The 13,993-nt window shown below is 44.0% G+C and overlaps 2 protein-coding genes across 2 annotated transcripts; both read left to right on the top strand.

Moving 5' to 3' along the window:
- Positions 1-496: 496 nt before the first annotated feature.
- LOC147185776 (protein sel-1 homolog 1-like) lies at positions 497-9,429 on the top strand. The gene is made up of 21 exons (XM_086104513.1): positions 497-989; positions 1,142-1,179; positions 1,705-1,903; positions 2,352-2,519; positions 2,725-2,830; positions 2,965-3,127; positions 3,489-3,542; positions 3,943-4,002; positions 4,115-4,196; positions 4,291-4,445; positions 4,797-4,853; positions 4,949-5,017; positions 5,138-5,215; positions 5,307-5,369; positions 5,441-5,528; positions 5,611-5,759; positions 6,230-6,395; positions 6,553-6,627; positions 6,700-6,872; positions 6,950-7,078; positions 8,588-9,429. Exons 1-21 carry the CDS (start codon positions 926-928, stop codon positions 8,840-8,842), a joined length of 2,391 nt encoding a protein of 796 aa, XP_085960639.1. The 5' UTR covers positions 497-925; the 3' UTR covers positions 8,843-9,429.
- A 161-nt stretch (positions 9,430-9,590) lies between these two features.
- On the top strand, positions 9,591-13,853 carry LOC147185775 (phospholipase B1, membrane-associated-like). Its single transcript, XM_086104275.1, has 16 exons — positions 9,591-9,661; positions 9,760-9,824; positions 10,487-10,577; positions 10,652-10,710; positions 10,807-10,874; positions 11,035-11,078; positions 11,178-11,298; positions 11,407-11,458; positions 11,862-11,942; positions 12,066-12,131; positions 12,224-12,315; positions 12,406-12,487; positions 12,903-13,004; positions 13,101-13,196; positions 13,279-13,350; positions 13,622-13,853. Exons 1-16 carry the CDS (start codon positions 9,604-9,606, stop codon positions 13,754-13,756), a joined length of 1,284 nt encoding a protein of 427 aa, XP_085960401.1. The 5' UTR covers positions 9,591-9,603; the 3' UTR covers positions 13,757-13,853.
- The last annotated feature ends 140 nt before the right edge of the window (positions 13,854-13,993 follow it).

Below are 13,993 nucleotides of genomic sequence, written 5' to 3'. Positions count from 1 at the left end.
TGTGAATTCGAGCATTCCAGGTGTGTACCGAGACCGATTATTTTCTATTATTTATTGTATATTATTTATTTCCGTTTTCAAGGAATTCTGAAAAAAAATCTCGAACGTTAATGTAAATGATCAATCGACTTTTAGGTGTACGTTTTCAACACATTGCACGAGAACATTAGAGAACATGGACAAAAATAAAGTTAATATAAAGTTATTAAACCCATACGTACTTTTGGCCAAGTTTAACCATAATTTATTTTGTGTCATCAGACATGTATTGAATTCAAATTATTATTTATTATCAACATTATTTTCATCTGTGTTTTTGTACGTCAGACCGGCCCATACGAACTATAACTGTGTATCTACACGATTGGTTTATTAATCAGTGTAAACGCTGATTGGCTCCTATCCAACCAAAGTGCAGTGATTGGTCAACACTGTGAGAACAGAAAGAGTCCGGCGTGCGATGATTGGTCGAATTTTGAGAACCGGAAGAGCCAAGCTTAGTAGCCACTAGCAGCTTCAGTCAAACGTTCAGTGTTGGTTCTTTGCACAGTCGTTATTAAACGTACACGTTTAGTATTATGACGACGTTCGTTGCAAACCATTATTGTGACTGAGCTTTTTTGCATGTTGCCGATTTGCTATGATTTTATTTGACTCATATAACGCTAACTAGTTAACCAGACGTCATTTCAGCCATAGTGAAGCGCTTTCGCATAGCATTGTTAGCACCTCTGACAGCTGCGTTGGGTTGAAATTGATAACGACACTTGTCATCCTTTACAACTAGAACCCGAGCGCCGGTGGCTCGGCGCAAGGCGCGGGACTTAGTTTGTTTAAATTGTGTCGCTTGTGATAGAGTGACGCAATCGTTGCTGAATGTTAAGACAGAAAAGACTGCGATAGCAGCTCCAGCTAGCGGCTAGCCATGGGGAGAGCCCTGTTGACTTGCACCTTTCTCTTCGTCGTCTTCATCTGCGGAATCACAGCTGGTAAGTATGCAAAAACTGCTTGCTTGTTTTGTTTTGACTTGCTGATGTGTTTGTACTGGGTCCTGCTATTGCATAAGCTATATTTAGGGACGTAGCACCACCGTGGACTATCTTTAAAGTGACATTTAAGGTGACTTGTTGCCGTTTTCCAGACGAAGAGCCACACGGGAATGACAGACCGGAGTTAAAGGTGCGTCTCAACGGCCTCCACGATTTACCATTGTCAACATTTGACCACTTTTTAAAGTCCCTGTAAAGTGTAAAGATGTCTTGCGCTCCCAAATTCCCTCAGTGATGTGTGTGCACTAAGTGCCAGTGTCCACTCAGGCCAACAACAAGGCACTCTAAAGCAGCCATGCCAGCTCGAATGTCACTCAGTCAAGTCTCGCCAATATTAGAAAAATTAAGCCCTCCCCCTTGTTCCCTGCACGAACTCAATGTTGGACAATGTGGCACTCCAAACCAACCATGCCAGAAGACTTTCCGAATGCTCGATGTCCACAAATTAAAATAACAAAGTTTTCTGTCTTTTTATGTTTTGTTTACATCCGTTTTTAAATTCAGATGCTAATCCCTTTACAGGATCTTTAAGTTAGTGCGACGTGCTCAAATTCTGCCCCATTAAATGCATGGATCCACTTTCGCTATTACCATCAACCATGCATGTCCAATTATTGGGCACATTATAATGATTCCCTTTCCTTGCTGACTGTAGCCCTACCACGATCCCGAATCAGAAGAGGACGACGTCCGTTTAAACTCTAAAACTCTGCCGCCCGTTTCTACAACCTCCGCCGCCACCCCTCACTCTCGTAATGTGCCAGAAGCAGAGAGGCATCCAGGAGACTTTCTGCCAGGAGAAGAGAAGGAGGACCTCCCAGAACTACATGTTCAAGTGCAGAAACGGAAAGAAGGCAAGTGTTGGAAATTCTCCAGATTGCTACTAGCGCCTTTTTTTTTTTTTTTTAATCACATGCAAGAATGAGCACGGTTCACTAGCTGACTGGTGACAAGAGCAACCTTGACACTCCCTTGAGAAATGACAAGCGCTGCGCACCTGTGCCACGTACTTTATAACCTCGCCAAGTGAGATAGTTTTGGTCTCTTGGATTCCGCTTGCGCTTTTCAAAATACAGCATGAGCTGTGAGATTTCCGATTTGAACAAAGTTGCCATGATGAAACTCCCACATTAATGATCTGGTGGAAAAAAAAAAACGGAAGACCCCTGCAAGGTGGGTCGTACTTTGCACAGATGCAGGAAAAGTCGCCAATCACGTTATGTAGAAATGTGCCACATTTTAAGTGGAACTTTCTGTGAAATTATTATTATTATTATTTTTTTTTTTTAAACCTCCCTCCAGTTCCTGTCGTGAACGGTGGCACGGCGGACGGAGAGCCCTGCGTCTTCCCCTTCGTCTTCCAAGGCAACGAGTACTTTGACTGCACCACCAACGGCCGAGGGGACGGACGACTGTGGTGCGCCACCACCTACAACTATGACAACGACAAGAAGTGGGGCTTCTGTGAAAGTACGTCGCAACTCGGACTCTGTGCCGGTGCCCGCGTGCGTCTGTGTGCATTAAAAAAAAAAACTTTTTTTTTTTTGGTATGTTGTGTGTCAGTGGTTTTGTGAGTGGAAATGCGCGCTCACGCAAAGGCAGGTGCATATGTCTTGTTTTGTTTTTTTGGGCATGATCTGGTGCGTTAATAATAAACCCCTGTCGTTCCCCATAGCCGACCAGCAGGCGCAGCAGAGACTGCAGGCGCAGGAGGCGGACGATGAGTACCAAACTTTCCTGCGCATGCTCAACGGCACCAGCAGGAAGAGCCAGAGGAAAACGTGAGTGCCCGGTCTGCTCTCAAGTCGTTGCAGTTTGCCCAATATGACCTTTTAGCAGGTCTCTGAAGTGAGTCTTTTCTTTGTACAACTTCACTTGTCTCCCTTGCGCCCCCCCCCCCCCCCAACCTCTCCAGTCTGTACGAGAAGCTGCTGAAGGTGGCCGAGGGAGGCCACCAGCGGGCCACGGAGAAGGTGGCGTACGCCATGTTGTTGGGCGACTACATGAGTCAGAATGTCAGCCGGGCTCGGGAAATGTTTGAGCAGCTCGCCGCCGAGGGTTCCCCCAAAGCGCAGACGGTACTCGTTAAACTTTGTTCAGTCATCTTTATTGTATGTCCGGGAATATGCAAAGGAGAGGCATCATTGGAGGGCCGAAGCCAGATGACGAGCCGATTTGGTCACTGAAGTCAGTGCTCCAAAAGGAAGCTAATGTCGCTGAAGTGTTTTAATTTGTCCCAGTTGAGCAGGAAGTAAAATAATTCAGCTGAATGGCATTTTGATTCATTTCAATGAGTTGCTCTGATTAAATGAATGCAACCCGTCAAAGCTCCCCTTTTAGCTGTGATTCTTTTTGTTGTTTTGTTTTGTATTTTTGGGGTGTGCCTCAATTCCTCTGCCTTGTTTTTTTTTTTTTTTTTTTTTTAAACTCCCCCCTCAGGCTCTTGGATTTCTGTACGCCGCAGGACTTGGAGTCAACTCTAGTCAAGCGAAGGTGTGTTTTGCAATATTTTTAAATATTGCTGTTTTGGTTGTGCGCTCATGCTGTGATATAAAAAAAATCTCTTTTTGACACTTTTATTTACCGGTATTTAATTTTTGGGGGTTAATTGTAATTATTTTGAATTGTCATTTAATTATCACATAAAACATGAATTGTAGTATACAAAAAAAATTGTAAAAATATTTTTTTTCTTATAAATGTAGTGATTGGTACAGATTTATTTTTACAATTGAATTTTTTGTTTTTGTTTATAATGAAATTTTCTTTGTGTGCATTTTGAAATGTTTTCCTATTTAGTGCATTATTTTCTTTTCTTTTTTATTATTATTATTATTACTACAATGCTCATAGCGGTATCAATTGTGTAATGGCCCTTGTCTTGTCATTGCAGGCGTTGGTGTACTACACCTTTGGTGCCCTGGGTGGAAACTTGATCGCTCACATGATTCTGGTGCGTTTTCTTAACCGTGAATGAAGCAGCAGCTGTATTCAAATCTAAAAAAAATACAATAAAATTAAGTAATAAATCGATAAATGACGTTTCCAATGATGCAATTGGTTAGGGCTACAGATACTGGGGCGGTGTGGGCGTTCCCCAAAGCTGCGAGTCTGCGTTGACGCACTACAAGCTGGTGGCCAATCAGGGTGAGAACGCGCCGCCCTCCCCCGCCCGCCCGTCGCCGCTCGCCCGCCGCCTTCAAACGGACGCCGACGGCTTTTTCCTCTCCCTTCGGCTCAGTGGCCAGCGACGTGTCGCTGACGGGGGGCACGGCCGTGCAGAAGATCCGGCTGCTGGACGAGCTGGAGAACCCCGGCTCCACCAGCGGCATGCTGGAGGAGGACCTCATCCAGTACTACCAGTTCCTTGCTGAGAAAGGGGACGTGCAAGCGCAGGTAAAAAGTTGAAATGAACTCATTCAGTACCAGCCAATTCTGGACCACGTTTAAAAACGTCAGTGAATGAGTTAAAAAAAAAAAAAAAAAAGAGTTGTATACCCTAATTTGAAAGCCCATCTCAAAACGATAACTGCCTAAACCTGATTTGGACTAACCGTTGTTTGAAAGCATACTCAAAACCCTAAAACCCGAATCCTGGTTTGAAAGAGAGACTGAAAACTCAGTTCAGAAGCTCCAATCCTGGTTTGAAGCTCAGATTTCAAACCCAAATGCTGGTTTGAAACCCTCACTCTGTCTTTTAAACTCTTTAACCTTAACTTGAGACCTTAACCTTGTTGCCCTGGTCAGGTGGGACTGGGTCAGCTTCACCTGCACGGAGGACGAGGCGTGGAACAGAATCATCAGGTATCGCATCCCCCTGAGATCGTAGTTTTCAAATCTTTCATTTATTTATTTTTACCCCCCTGCTGATGAATGAGCTGACCCTTCCCGCCCAACAGAGGGCGTATGACTACTTCAACCAGGCCGCCAATGCAGGAAATACCCATGCCATGGCTTTTCTGGGCAAGGTGAGCGTTATACTGCCACCCACTGGACTGCAATTGAACTGCTTCAATCTGAATTTTTCTGCAGTCTGAGTTTGGAATGACTTGACGGCTTTTTTCCGTCTTGTGGTTTTCATCCCTCAGATGTACAGTGAGGGCAGCGACTACCTGCCTCAGAACAATGAGACGGCCCTGCAGTACTTTAAGAAGGCTTCCGACCTGGTCAGACTTGCTTTGAAAGCCATCATCCTGGTTTGAAGTCCATATTCGAAATGCTAATCCTGGTTTGACGTTCAAATTTGAAACCATGCAGGGAAACCCAGTGGGTCAGAGTGGCCTGGGGATGGCGTACCTTTATGGAAGAGGCGTCTCGGTGGTAAATGACGTGATTACAGTCCCTGACAAAGACGGCGCAAACCGCTTTCATGAGCTGTTTGTCCTTTTCAGAACTATGAGCTGGCACTGAAGTACTTCCAGAAGGCAGCCGAACAGGGCTGGGTGGACGGCCAGCTGCAGCTGGGCACCATGTACTATAGTGAGCCACGGACCTTCATTTGTTGGGGGGTGGGGGTGGGGGGAGCAGATATGTTGAGCAATTCCGTATTTGTGCGCTGCAGATGGCATGGGCGTGAAGCGTGACTACAAGCAGGCGCTCAAGTTTTTCAACCTGGCCTCGCAGGCGGGCCACATCCTGGCCTTCTACAACCTGGCCCAGATGCACGCCACCGGCACCGGTGTCATGCGCTCGTGTCACACAGCGGTGGAGGTTAGACACACACACACACACACACACACTCAGCCGACGCTTTTGCTTCCATTATTTCAAAACTCGCTTTACAGTCTGATACTTTTAGTCAACAGAAACTTCTCCGTTAAATGCTGTTTAAGGTAGATGGGAGCTAAATGTTTCGACACTATAAGCCTTAATGATTGACCTTCAATTTGTACATTTTCATGAATTTAATTTTAATTGGAATATGATGTACTTTAATTGAAAATTTATTTTCTTTAATTTGATTTATCATTCAAACGTACATCAAGGTTGAGGGGGAAGAAAATCCTTTATCCAGATTCACCCCAAAATATCAGGTTTGGGGTTTTTTCTTAGTATTCGATGCTATGTCACTCTGAAAATTGCCATTAAAAAAAAAGTCATCTTTCTCTTCTGTCAACTTACAAAGTGCATGTTGTTGTTGCTGGTTTTTTTTAATTTATTTTTTTAATTTTTTTTTGCAGCTGTTCAAGAACATGTGCGAGCGCGGCCGCTGGTCCGAGCGTCTGCTGACGGCGTACGGCAGCTTCAAGGAGGGTGACAGTGACGCGGCGCTCGTGCAGTACCTGCTGCTTTCCGAGCAGGGCTACGAGGTGGCCCAGAGCAACGTGGCCTTCATTCTGGACCAGAGTAGGATGACGTTGTCGTTTTTTATTTCTTTATTTATTTTCTAAAGTGGTAATTGAAAATTAAAAACCAGATAGTTAATCCACTGACATATATACATGGGTGAAATGGAAATCAGATGATGTTGCTTCGAAACTAGCTTTTTTCCCTCCGCCACTAGAGGGCGCCAAAATCTTCAACGAAAATGAGACGTATCCTCGGGCTTTGCTTCACTGGACCAGAGCCGCTGCTCAAGGTGTGCTCACACATCCCATCCCGTATATCCCATCAGGCATTGTCATCACGCAGGACCTCTTCTTCCCGTCAGGTTACACAGTGGCCCGGATCAAACTGGGCGACTACCACTTCTACGGCTTCGGCACCGACGTGGACTACGAGACGGCCATCATCCACTACAGGCTGGCTTCAGAGCAGCAGAACAGCGCCCAGGCCATGTTCAACCTGGGTTACATGCACGAGAAGGGACTGGGGATCAAACGGGTACGTGTGGCCGTTGTACCGCAATATCGACCCTCTTGCCAAAACGCTCTGGGATGACATCACTGGCCCTCTCACAGGACATCCACCTGGCCAAGCGCTTTTACGACATGGCGGCAGAAGCCAGTCCTGATGCCCAGGTGCCCGTTTTCCTGGCTCTGTGCAAGCTAGGTTTGGTCTACACCCTCCATTACATGCAGGACCTCAATGTGAGTAGTCACCGCTTACCATTTTACACAGCTCGTAGGCCCACACGGTATTCTTTTGAGTTTGTCCGTGAAGTGGTTTCCATCAAGCAGAAGAGTTCGGTTCAGTATAAAGGGACGTTGGAGTGCAGCGGTCTCCAAATAGGAGATTTTGAGGGTGCCAATGGCACACAATGAAACTATCAGACATAAATTAATACCAAAAAAACAACTAAATGTTGGGTTTACAGCAATAGCTGCAAGATTTAAAACAAAATATTCATGATTTTTCTTTTTCATCTATTGGGAAAATATTGAAAAAATAAATAGAAAAATATAAGGAATGAAATCCTTGATGTACTAAGAAAAATAAATGATAAAAAAAAATTGAAAAAATATACTAAATGTAGGGTCCAGCACAGTGGTGGGCAAACTACGGCCCGCGGGCCGAATCCGGCCCGCCGAAGGTTGGTCCACAATTAAGGTTCAATGTGAATGATTCCATTCATTTCAATTGGACTTGTAATGACAGGCATTTCACCGCCAGGTGGCGCATTGACTTGAAGTTGCAGAACACGGGGGGGGGGCGGGGCAATCTTTTCGACCACCTCATACCTCTGTATCGCTCTACTTCTACTGGTCTGATCACAACCCATCTGCAGCGATGCACAGGCTAAAATAGGTCAACAACAACACTTTTGTCATTTAAAAAAAGTATATTAATACCGTACTTTCATGCTTTTGTTCTGTTGACTGTCAACAAATGCAGTTTTTTTTTTAATGTACCATAGCTCGTGCTGACCTGGCCCTTCTGTCAAATTTTAAAAATCAATGCGGCCCCTGAGCCAAAAAGTTTGCCCACCCCTGGTCCAGCAGTAGTCACAAGAAAGTAGTTCAAATAACTGGATGACAAGCTACTACCTGAAAAAAAACTCATATATTAGGGAAAAAAATGCTACTCCATGGGGGGAAAAATTAAATAAAAAAAGTATTATTAGGGGAAAAAATACTATGGATAAAAATACCAAATGCAGGCTCTCTGACGGTAGCCTTAGGGGAATAAATGAAAATGAAAAATAAAAATATGGAACTCATTCAGTGCAGGCCATTTTTAGACTGAAACGAGTTTAAACAAAATGAAGATTAAAAATATGCAAATAAGAAAAATAAAAGTACGAGGAAAAATATGGTGAAAATACTACGGTATGAAATAATTACAGGGCCTGTAATAGGAGTCAGAGGTGGGAAAATATATGAAAAAAGTATTTAGTAATTATTAGAAAAAAATAGACACACCCAAATATTAGGATGAAAAATAGAAAGGGGAAAAAAAAGATCAAACAGCTGACTCAACACTCTCATTCACTGAAACCCACGTCATTCAAGCCAAACACACTCAAAGTCACAGAATGTGAAAAGGGTGACTGTTAAGTGGACAAAAGTAATACCTGCACCTCACATGATCAACGTAGCATCACTTGTGATCCGATGACTCCCAATTTCAGCGTGAACTGATCTTGCCTTTGTTGTCAGCTGTGGGAGCTGCTCTCTCAGGTGGACCTGGACCAGCTCCTGGGCCCCGAGTGGGACCTCTACCTCATGACGGTCATCGCGCTGCTGCTCGGCACCATCATTGCCTACCGCCAGCGCCAACGCCAGCACCACATCATGATGCCCCCTCACCCCGCCGCGCCACCAACTCCACCGCCACCACCGCCAGCCGCCGACGCCGCCGAAATCCACCAGGAGCAACCGCAAGCCCAAGCCGAGGAAGAGGAGCTGCAGTGAAAACGGCAGGAAATGAACGAACACTCTGCTGAGTAGCTCGCGCTTGCCGGCTCGACGTGCCCGCATTCGGGTTCGCTCCCAAAGACTCAAAATGGCCGGCGTCGGGTGCAGTTTCTTCACTGGAAGACAAAGATGTCGGACTCCCGGGACTCGGGAACCAAATACGCTGCATTACAAATGATCAAAGCAAATATCATCTATTTTCAAAGTCCTGTGGAAGAAAGTGGGGTTTTTTTTTTCGTGTTTCATTTGATTACACCTTTTTTTTTCTTAACAGATATTAGTTATGGAAAGAGTGTAGTACTAAACAAAACCTTAATTTATGCAACGCTTGGACTGGGATTTTCCAGACTTTCTTTTTTTCTCCCTCATTTAATTTTAATCCCCACCCCCCCCATTTTTTTTTCTTTGAACAATCTTCATTACAACTACAACCCTGAGGAAACTTGGTATTCAAGCAAAACTGAAACCACACTTTTTTTTTCTTTCCAGATGCATGACACATTAAACGAATCAAATGAAACACTGACCATTTTTATTAAGTTTCCAAATAAATTAATAAAACATTGGGAAATATCAAAGAATAACTGCATGGATTATTATTTTTAAAAAGGTTGTCTGTGTGTGGAGGCGGCTGTGGAGGCAGTGCTCCTTATTGGTCCAAACCAGCTGCCAATCATCTCTCGTGGGCGGAGCCCTGCCACGAAAGTGCTGAACTGACTCGCCGCAGGGGTGCCCCACTGACAGACACCGCTCCTACTATGGGGTGGCTTTGCGTTGCCGTGGCAACGTGTGTGCTGGTGTCACGCTGTGTCAAAGGTAAAGTGCTGGAAACCCCGTCTGGTGATGTTTGTATTTTTACTCAACAGCACGCAGCGTTTTATTTTTCAGTTGGCAAAGAATCTTTTATTTCTAAGGTGACCTCTGGTGGTGGAAATATGAAGAGGGAATACGGCACTACAGCAAAGAGGCACTCAATAAGGTAGTGTTTACTTTTAAAAATATATATTTCCATGGTGAAATTGCTTTGTTTGCCGCACCTCAATCGCCGTTCGAAGCTAGCTTTTAACCATTTGTCCTCGGTTACCTTAATTAATCCGTTTTAGAAAGTTTAACGAAAATAGTTACTGAAGACTCTCGATGGCGTATACGGCGATGAGGGTCATTTTCTTGAGAGTTATTTGTTCAACCTCATCTTGTTCCTGGCCTACTTTATCAAAAAGTCGGCAATGTGAACTTTCTGGCGTATTGTGTCGAAGTGGCTCAACAAGCCGGCAAGACATATTCCACATCTCAACGCAATAACAAGTCTCCCAATCAACTCTGCAACATCGATGTAACATCCTGTTAGACGTCAAGCCTTCAAAATTAAAGCACAACAGGATGTTGACAATTTCACCACATTTGCTTTCCCCCTACGGTAGATTTCACTTTTTATTTTGAAGGTCTGACTTTTGACCGGAGCCGTTCCTGTCTATTTCGGATGTTTTGCCTTTAGGGGGCGCTCGATGTCATACAGATTTCCGAAAGGCAACAAATCACGTGGATTCATACCTCATATTGAAGACCTGAATGAGGGCTTGAGGATCTTCGAATGTTGTCCCTCTGTCACCCGTTAACTTAATAACAACCATTTCTCTTCAGGAGTTTCCAAACAAAACTCGTCCTGTTGGCTTCAAGCATCCAGCCTTCCAGTGTCCTGAAATGAGCCCCTCTCCTTCAGCCCCTTCCTCAGGTGGCTCACTGACCGTTTCATAAATACATACACGCGCACCGCGTGATTTTCCTCATCTTCATTTCTCCTTCTAGTGGAGTTGGTGAAAGCAGGTGATATCAAAGTGGTTGCCGCCCTGGGTGATTCTCTCACAGTAGGTGCTGCTTTTGAACATTTCCTGTTTTTTTTTCTAGCCTTGTTGGGCATTTCAATGTGAATGTGTGTGTGTGTGTGTGTCCTTTTCGTACAGACGGCCATCGGTGCCAACGCTACCACCGTCCTGGGCATTCCCATCGAGTTCCGTCACGTTTCTTGGAGGTGAGGCAACGAATACCGTGCCCATCAAATTGGAACGGGCGAAGTTTTCTTTCATGATTTTTTTTAACTCCAGGAAATTATGGCATCAAGAAGCATTTTTCTTAAAATTAGACTATTTGAAGTGTTCAGTGATTGATGAAATGTTTATGTGGTTTTCTAGCATCGGAGGTTATGGCTCATATGAGGACGTCATTACTTTGCCCAGTAAGTGTTTTTTTTTTTTTTTAATCACTGTGGACATCTTTCATTTTTTTCCGATGCTGCCTTCCTTTAATCACATGATTGCGCGTGTGTGTGTGTCAGACATCATCAAACTTTTCAATCCCAACCTGCTGGGTGCCGCCCGAGGAAAAACGCTTCACGGCATGGAGGCTGACCTGGGGCAAACGGGGCTCAACCTGGCCGTGACGGGACAGAACACCTTGTATGAAATGTTCCTGCCTCACATAAATGCCATTTATGTTTCCATGGCAACTCACTTCTGTATTCACTGCTACCCCACCTTTCACCACGCGCCCTTTTTCTTTGCCAGCAATCTCCCTGGTCAGACAAGACATTTGATTGACACGCTCAGAAGTTTTGAGGTGAGGTAAAAAAAAAGGATGCTCATCACGTTGAGTTCTCCCTGTCCTTCATATTTCTCATTGTTGCAAGCCTTAAGTGACCAAAAAAAACCCCCAAACTTATTTTATTCATTATATTCTGTACATTGATTTATTTTTTGGGGTGGGGGGGGTGAAACGGTTGTTGGAATTTTATTCTGTCAAATATCAGAATCAACATCGGCCTCAAAAAAAAAATCTGATCTGTTGATCGCCAATCAAAAAAAACGATGGACTTGGAAGTCAAAGTGTTGGCTATGGTGGTCAAATGTATTGGGACAGCACAAAAAGCGAACTACTGGACGACGGAGGACAAAATTGTGCAGGCAAATTTAAGTCTGCCCTGTTTTCCTTCCGTCTGACATGATTGTCTTTCTTCCTCCAGGGTTTAAACTTTGAGCAAGACTGGAAGCTGCTGACCATCCTCATGGGCATGAACGACATCTGCGACTATTGCAAAGACAAGGTGCGTCTTTCTTCTTTTTCAGTCTTCTCCATAATCAAGAGTCTGTTTGTTTGGATCTGTCTGTCATCTATCCAAGTTCATGTATCTGGAAGTGAGTTTTCTTGATTTTTTTTTTCCTTCAAGGCGCTCTTCTCTCCCGAGAACTTCATTCACTACATGACCGTCTCCTTGGAAATGCTCATGAATGAGGTCAATGACAAATCTTGAAAATAAAACGATAATTATGTCACTCGCATTCATTTGTACCCGATGGCTTTATTATTATTATTTTTCTCCTTCAGGTTCCTCGCATGATCGTCAATGTGGTGCAGATCCTTCCCATGCAGACGCTCAGGGAGGTACAGAAGCCCACGCCGGGCTGCCTTCTCCAGCGGTGAGTGGCATCACCAAACAACCTTGCTTGAAAACTTGAAGGTCAAAACTTAAGTTTTAACGGTCTAAATATGAATTTAATCGAATTCAGATCCTTCTGCTCGTGTCTGATTGAACCGGTGGCCCGTTCTGCTGAGCTACGTGAGCTGGTGGAACTTAATCTGGAGTTTCAGGTGCAACAATGACATCCTTTTACTGTTCCGCACTCTTAAGTTTGTTGTACTTGTCTAAGATCTTTTTTTTTTTTCTTGCTGCACCGAATTGGCTTTTTTAAGACAAAATGGCCAAAATGAGCCCAATAAGGTTAATTCAAACCAAAATGTCAGACTTCAGTGACATTTCTGGCATGACTTGTTGAGAGGTTTTTTATTTTTATTTTTATTTATTTTTTGGTGCTTCTAATCAAGATAGACGTGTCTTCCAAGTTTCATGTTTTTAAGTCAAACTGGCTTTGGGGGCCCCAAAAAAAAGTGTTCTACTGTCCTGGAAATGGCCAAAAAGCCCCTCTTATTATGATGCACATGCCTCCCAAATTTCATGTTACAAAGTGTCCCTGATAACAATTTCCATTTTGACTTCCTTCCACAGAGAAGATTGGAAGCGTTGCTGCTCGCCGATCGCTTCTTCCGAGATGACTTTGCGGTGGTCTTGCAGCCGTTTTTAAAACAGGCCGACCCTCCTCGCCTTCCCGTAATCCACAACAACAACAACAACAATGCTGTGACATCATCACGCAGGACATCCCGTTTCTTCTCGCTCACTCGCTTGTGTCGTTTCTCCGAGCAGAGCGGCAAGATCGACATGAGCTTCTTCACCCACGACTGCTTCCACTTCACCATCAAAGGTCATGAGGAGCTGGCCAAGGGCCTCTGGAACAACATGGTCAACCACATGATGGCTATTAATTTGATTTTAACTTTCTATTAAGAAAAAAAAGCATCACTCAATGCTTCTATGTGCGCAGTTTCAGCCAGAGGGAGGAAAGACAGTTGTGAGCAGTTTTTCAGACCCCATCACTCTCGTCTGTCCACCCATGGTGAGGTGATGATGTAATATATTAAACCATGACCATTTTGTGTCGTATTCTTCAATGGGAGAGATGTGATGAGTATCATGTGTCCAATATTTTTCCAAGTCAATTTGGCTATGTGCTATGACATTGAGATGAAATCACTGCCCTTTTAAATCAAATCATACCAGAACATGTTTGTCTGTTGTGGTGCTAGCATGCTAGCTCCGATGGAACGTTTTTTTTTTGTTGTTGTAAAAAAAATAATTCTTTTTTAATTCTGTTTGTGGTGTCACAGGAGCATCCGTACATCTTTACTCGACCACCCTCCGCCACATCCGGTCAATATTCCGGACCCCACACCCGGCCGGTGGAGCTCCTCTACTTCCTGCTGTCTATCCTTGTGGCATTCAGGCGTCCTGGTTTTTGGTAGAACTCTTCCCAGGCAGGTGAAGACAGCGTCACCGAAAGTAAGCCTTTTCAAACAGTTACGGAAAGACAACAATGAGCCTCATTGTATCACATCAAACGACGAGGACCTTTTTCGAAATGCTGTTACTATTTTTTCAATGGTACCTTTTTAATATGTTTTATGTTTTTGTCTTGTAAAGAGTCTTTGAAAACAAATATAATGTATTTATAAAGCTCTATTTTTGTCATTGATGTTTGT

The sequence above is a fragment of the Hippocampus guttulatus genome, chromosome 23 (assembly GCF_054856545.1).
Source record: "Hippocampus guttulatus isolate MCC_2025c chromosome 23, RoL_Hgut_1.0, whole genome shotgun sequence".
Taxonomy (NCBI): domain Eukaryota; kingdom Metazoa; phylum Chordata; class Actinopteri; order Syngnathiformes; family Syngnathidae; genus Hippocampus; species Hippocampus guttulatus.
The sequence above is the reverse complement of the archived record's forward strand: the minus strand, read 5'-3'. Positions and strand labels throughout refer to the sequence as shown.